Below are 6459 nucleotides of genomic sequence, written 5' to 3'. Positions count from 1 at the left end.
CAGCGACCAAGGCTGCCCGGCTCGAGAGCGAGAAGCGCGAGCGCGAGGCTCGGCGCCTTCAAGCGGCCGCGGTCGCCGACGCAGCGCACCGCCAGCGCCGAGACAAGGAAATCGCCGACGCCAAAGCCAAAGCCAGAGCCAAAGGCAAGGTCGTTGACGCCGTGGTCGGCCCGAGAAAGGACAAGCGACGCCTCAACGAAGCACAGCTTCGCAAGGTCGCCGCGGCGCTCAACGCGAGCCGCGAAGACCGGGACAAGACGCGGCAGGAGCTCATGGAGCAGAAGCGGTTGCTGGAAGTGAAAGAGCACGAGAAGGCGCTGCTAGCGGCCAAAGCGGACGCCGAGAAGCGGGAGCGGCTCTTCCGCAAGAGCTTGACGCATGCGCCGCACGTCCGTGGCAGCCTGAGCTCGAGCGTGCGCGCCCTCCACATCGCTGAGACATACCGAGGTAGACGCTGGAACCCTTTTGTACACCTACAGCCTCCTCCTAGTCCTGCCGGGGGACATCAAGCCCCACTACGTCCTTGACGACAGCGCGACCGACCCCGCGACGAGTCTGCCAATGGAGGACGGCTGCCAGAGCACGTCCAAGTACCGCATCTTTCGAGACATCCGCCGACCGTCCATCACGGGCCTCAAGAGTCCTCGCGACGAGCCCAACCAGCGCAGCTAAACCAAAACCTAAACATATATATATACGCCGCCTTTTGTTTACGTCGAGTTGGTGTCGTTGAGGCGCTCCGACTCTTTGCGGTACTTGCGCAGGAGGTACGAGAGCTGCGTCGACGTCGGGCGCTTCTTCGGGTCTGTCTCGAGGCACGCGACGGCAATCGCCACAATCTCCTTCGGGCAGTCCTTGGTGAAGCTCGGCTTGAGCGTGCCCTGGACGACGCCGGCCATGATCGCATGGTCTTGGAGCTTGGAGCCGTTCGTGTGCGTCGCGTCAAAGTACGGCACGTTGCACGTGTCCATCTCCGAGAGGACGCAGCCAAACGAGTAAATGTCGACCGCTTCGTCGTAGTGGGCGCCTTGGATCACCTCCGGAGCCATCCACCGGCACGTGCCGACGCCCGCGGTCATCGTCTCTTCCAGGTTGCGGTTGCGCGAGATACCAAAGTCCGAGAGCTTGGCTCCGTTCTCAGCGTCAATGAGGATGTTGCGCGACTAGATCTGAGTGTGAGACAGACCCGCGTCTCGAGATTCTAGATTCTAGACTCGAAGTGGGAGAAAATATGTACCTTGAGGTCGCGGTGGATAAACTTGGGGTTGAGCGAGTGGAGGTACACGAGTGCGTCCGCAACGTCGATCGCGAGATGCAGTTTGATGTTGGCCCATGTGAGCACCGTGCCGTTCGAGTCGTTCTTGGTGCTGCTGCGGTCGAGGAGCGACTTGAGGTCGCCGCAGTTCATGTACTCGCAGATCGCTTGGATCGAGAGCGCGTTCGACCACGCGGCGCCAATAAATTCGACGATTTTCGGGTGGTTCAGCCGCGTCATCATCTTGATCTCCATCGCAAAGTTCATTGCGTCGTCCCACGTCCGCTTCTCGGGCAAGAGCCGCTTGATCGCGACGGGACGGCCGAGGTAGATGCCGCTCCAGACCTCGCCAAAGCCGCCGCGGGAAATGAGCTGAATCTCCTGCACTTCCTGGAAGTCGATGCGCACCGCGAGCAGCTCCGGGTCGCTCAAGAGGCCGAGCGACGTCGTGTCGCGGTAGTGCGAGTCGGCCGAGACGTAGTGGTTGGACGTGCCGCCCGTGCCGTCCGTGCCCAGCGACGTGCGGCGGCCGTTCTTGCTTTTGGCGCCCGCGTGGCGGCGGTGCCGGAAGAAGCAAAAGACGCCGAGGGCGACGAGGACCACCGACCCGAGCGCGATCAACACAATGGCCACCGAGCCTAACGACGCGCGTGCGTGGGTGCTGTGCATGGAGGAAGAGGAAGAACGCACTCATGGACGCGTTGGCGTCGGCCGATTCGACGCCCTTGAAGCAAAACTGGGCGCTCGTCAAGGCCTTGAGCCGGTCCGGCGCAACGCCTGTCCCTGGCGGACACGACGTGACGGTAAAGTCCGCGCCGAACGTTGTGAGCTTCCGGAGCTGCGCCGTCTGCGCGTCGTCCAGGACGACGTTGGTGAGCGCGTTGCCTTGGAGCTTCCTAATATGGTAGCATGAGGCGCCATGCACATGCCATGGCACAGTGCTTACAGCTCCGTGAGCCCCGTCGCGCTCAAGGCGGCGTACGGGAAGCTCGTTAGCTTGTTGCGCGAGAGGTCCCTAGCCCATGGCGCATGAGGGCGGCGTCAGGATCGTGCATGCACGTACAGAATCTGGATGTTCTTGGGCACCTCGGCGAGCGTCGTGAGCTCGTTGCCCGCCAAAAGGAGCGTGCGGACCGGTTGGATGTAGTCGACCGGGAGCGTCGCCAGATTGTTGTCCGTCATGTTGCTACACGCATGTGAGCGGCGGGGAAGGAGCTGTAGGAACGTACAGCACCGCGAGCGACGCCATGGCCTTGATGTCGAGCGGCAGCGACGTCAAGCCGGCGTTGACGAGGGACCTAGGATGCGTGTCGTGAGGCACGTGCGACGAAGCCATGTGTTGTAGTACAAGAGGTTGAGGCTGTTGGGCAGGAGGCCCGTGACGCCGGGCGCGAGCGTTCCCGTGAGGTTCATGTTGACAAAGTACCTACACACAGCGCATAAGCCTACATCGTCGGCGAGTCGGCGCCGTACAGTCGCGTGAGGTGCGTGGCCGTGCCAAAGAGGCCCGGCGGGTACGTGATCGTGCGCATCAAGCCCTTAGGCGACGTGTACCCGTTGCCCGTGAGCTGGCTACAAGCGTATGAGCACTCGCCAGCGAGTCGGACGAGACGTATTACAAGGACTGCACGCTCGCGAATTCGTCCGAGCCAAAGGACCCGAGCTCGTCGATCGGCGCGCCGGCAAAGTTGGACGCGGTGCTAATGGTAAAGTCGGCGACCGAGAAGTGCCAAAACAGCTTGTCGTCGACGGTGCGCGAGTGCAGGTTCGGGCACGTGTACGTCAGCGTGCACTCGGTCGGGCCTTGCAGCGGGAACTCGTCGCCCGTCGTGCAGTTGCCCGACTGCGTCGATGGCAGCGCCTTGCAGAGGTCCTTGGTCTTGAAGAGCACGCAGGCGCCGGAGGGCTGGTTCTTGCAGGCGCCGGGGCACTGGCTGCCGGCCACGAGGACCGTCGTCTTGAGCGCACACGCCATGCTGCGGAAGCGAATGCGAAAATGCAGCTGGCAGCGAGCACGTTCGATTTGTGTACGGGATTGGATGCTGTACGGCTGCAATGTACGGTGCAGCCTCCTGCAAACGACATTGGATACCGGGTACGATCCGCCCGTGACGATTGCCTTGGGCTTCAAGTCGGCCTTGTCTTGGATTGACAGTCGGCGGGATGTATATGCAGGGACAGCCTGGCCAACTGCAGCTGCAGCGCTGGAAGTGCATCGTACGCTCCGTACGTTGCATTGTATTGTACGGAATGCGATGGCAACCAAAGAAACTGCGACACACCTTGGCAAGATGCCACTCGACTAGAAAAGATACTAAATCGACTCGAATCGACTAACGAGAGGGTGCAAAATAGTCCACAAGGCAAGAGCAATGTGGACAATATTGATATGTAGTCGAAGAGTCTACCCATGGACGCAATTCGATCCTAGGATAGGCGAAATGGCGCTCCGTACACGCTGGAGAGAGCTACATGGAAGAGGCAGTCGAACGTGGCTACTCGGCACGCATTCACACCCGCCGGTCGTGGTCGTGTGCTTACGACAGGCGTCGTCAAATGTGGTCGAGATCTGCGCAACGGCTCCACGCTGCGTCATGCGGAGCTGTCTCTAAGAAATACACCTCGAGCGACTGGTCAATTGTATGCTTGGCATCTCTGCGCATCGCGACAGAAACGTACGAGTTGGTCGAGCTCCTGTAGACCGTGAGATTGGCTTGTTGCGATCGAATCGAGCGACAACCGTCTTTTGGCAGCTAGTACGAGGACATCGCAATGTCTTGACGTCGACGCGTCAGTCTTGCGCCGAAAATTGGCGTCGGAATATTACGGATGCGCCAAATATCCCCACCATGTCTACTACCCATTACACTGCGCGATGATAGGACCTCGAGCGCGATCCAACGGCAGTGTGATTTGCGTGCAAATCGATTTCCATGACGCTATGACGAAATGATTTCCTTGCACCTGTATTGATATCCTTACATCCAAACACGCGAAGCACTGCAGGCACCTCCGTGTTCATGGAAGCGACAGAGTCCTTGCGCTCCGGAGGGTACTAGCGTAGTTGAAGAAAGCTCGTTCGTGGTCATTCCTCCGACGAGGGTAGAGTTGGGTGTTATTAGCTTGAACCTGTGCCAAGCTCTGAACGAGAAGGTGTAAACGTTTTGCACGCAAGCTTTTTTCGCCAAGATCGAAAAGCAAGCCGACGATGGAGGACGCTCCTTGAGAGTCGAGAAGGGGCTTCCTACAGGAGCCCGCGCGAGACGACGAGAAGACGCATGCGACCTCCATGATCCCTCACCGGCTGGTCTCCTTGGACCGAGGCAGGCGATGGACGAGACCGCGACCTTCATGACCGGACCATACCGCCTAGATGATGGTAGACAACCAATGTAGGGATCGCCCGCATGATCGTGATGCGTCCCAAGCAGCGGTAATGAGCACTGTTGATGGTGCAAGCAGACTCATGGCGATGCGAGCAGGTCCTCTCGTCGTCCATGGACATTGGTGGTCGCTCAAGCAGTACAAGGGCAGCGCGTCCCTGGATACCTCGAGGAGCGCACGCTCCTCGTCACGCTACCTAAAGCTCTTGCTGCAGGTCGAAGCGGATGGACTTTACCACAAGAGGAACAAGGTACCGCGCGCGAAACGAAGCTTCTGGCTCGTTGTGCTGCATCCTGTGACCGACAGGCCGTGCCCTCGGGCATCTTACAGCAGCGATCGCTGGCTCGAGACGCAGGCCTTGTCCCAGCTCAACGGCAGTATTGCACCAGCGTCCGGTCATTTCTGCGTGGCCTGTCCCGCCAAATTCTCAACGGTCGGTTCTTGCTTGGGACGAGCATCTCTTCCGACGCCATTCTGCGATTGTCCCTCGACCTCCAGGATGGCATTGCATATGACCGTCGCGACGAGCTACGAAAGCTTGCCCTGCTACCACCTCTTGCGCATGGCCGTCGAAGACGACGTGGGGGCGGTCGTGTTCCAGCCAACGCTCGTCGAGTCGGAGCTCCTCCGCCTCCTCAGCGCGTTGCACGTTGTCGATGGCACCAAGAAGATGCCGTTGGAAGAGCAGCTCGGGCGCTTTGTCGACGCGTGCGGCGACGATCGAGGCATTGACGTGGTGGCCTGCTACGGGAAGCAAGCTGCGGTCCAAATCGAGCTCCGCCAGCGCGGGTGGTGGCCCACGAAGCTCGAACACTACTTGCACGCGGACGACGAGGGCGTGTACGCGATCGTGCTTCCCGATGTCCGGCCCAAGGTGGTGCTCTTTACGTGGCTCTTGGACAGCGCTTTTGCGCCCGAGCACCTGCGGGAGCGGGCGACATACGCTCTGCGCTTTGTCACGACGCTGACGTGGACGGTGCTGTGCTGCCTCACGGACGCTGACTGGACTGCGCTCGAGTTGGCGGCCGCGGCCACGACGAACGACCTTGCTTCGAGCTGGAAGAAGTACTCGGTCGAGTTTTCGATTGCCGAGGCGACGGTGCAAGACGAGGCGGTGACGTGCGTCGTGCTGCCGACAACGACACGGCCGCCGAAAGGCCTTGGACTCGTGTCGTCGACGGGCCCGACGGCTGTGACACTCCGTGTGGCATCGGAGACCAGTATCAACACCAAGACGACCGCCGTGGAGCTGACACCACCCGAAGCCTTTGCGAGTTGGCTGGTCGAGACTGCGACGACGCACCGTCTCGAGCTGAAAGTGGGCCTCCCGCGTCCGTGTATGGAGGCGGCGCTGAAGGCGTGGGGCAAGTGGCCCAATTGGGCACTTGACCGCGTGACGATTGCGAGCGTTCAAGAAGACATGCGCCCCGACGTGACGGAGAGCGTCGAGTGGGAACTACACGACTTGCTGGCGCGTTTCTCCCACAATGCGACCGTTCTCTGCTACATGGCGCCCGGCGAGCGCTCGGCAGCCGCGGAGGAGCAAGCTCATGCCGAAATGATGGTCGACATGACGAGCCTCTCCAACCGACTGGAGAAGAAGGTGGTGTTCCCGACGGACCTCTTGTCGCTGCCTGCCCACGTCGAAAGCATGATCAACGCAGAAGGAGAGGCGCTGTGGCGCTCGACCCCCCGATCGACAGGCATGAAGTCGTATGCCGACGCCACCAAGGCACCAGGCCAGAGTTGGCTTGCCGCCGACCACTTTGAGCCGTTTTCGTTTCCGATTGTGGGCCAGAGCTCCCGCCGCCATGGACCTC

The 6459-nt window shown here is 60.7% G+C and overlaps 2 protein-coding genes across 2 annotated transcripts in view; one reads left to right on the top strand and one right to left on the bottom strand.

Annotated features, from left to right (window-relative positions):
• Positions 1-672, top strand: part of SPRG_05982 (hypothetical protein) — a gene marked incomplete at both ends in the record, with an annotated part of 2788 nt that extends 2116 nt beyond the window's left edge. The window contains 2 exons of the mRNA XM_012344553.1: positions 4-447; positions 491-672. Coding sequence (XP_012199943.1) covers positions 4-447; positions 491-672 — 626 coding nt within the window. The remainder of the gene's footprint in view (positions 1-3; positions 448-490) is intronic.
• A 38-nt stretch (positions 673-710) lies between these two features.
• On the bottom strand, positions 711-3230 carry SPRG_05981 (TKL protein kinase; the record flags this gene model as incomplete). Its single annotated transcript, XM_012344552.1, has 9 exons — positions 711-1163; positions 1238-1893; positions 1946-2151; positions 2202-2270; positions 2319-2441; positions 2485-2553; positions 2604-2681; positions 2705-2827; positions 2875-3230. 9 exons carry the CDS (start codon positions 3228-3230, stop codon positions 711-713), a joined length of 2133 nt encoding a protein of 710 aa, XP_012199942.1.
• Between the last annotated feature and the right edge of the window lie 3229 nt (positions 3231-6459).

Source organism: Saprolegnia parasitica (assembly GCF_000151545.1).
Source record: "Saprolegnia parasitica CBS 223.65 unplaced genomic scaffold supercont2.18, whole genome shotgun sequence".
Lineage (NCBI taxonomy): Eukaryota > Oomycota > Saprolegniomycetes > Saprolegniales > Saprolegniaceae > Saprolegnia > Saprolegnia parasitica.
Note: the sequence above shows the minus strand (reverse complement) of the source record. Positions and strands in the feature narration are given on the sequence as shown.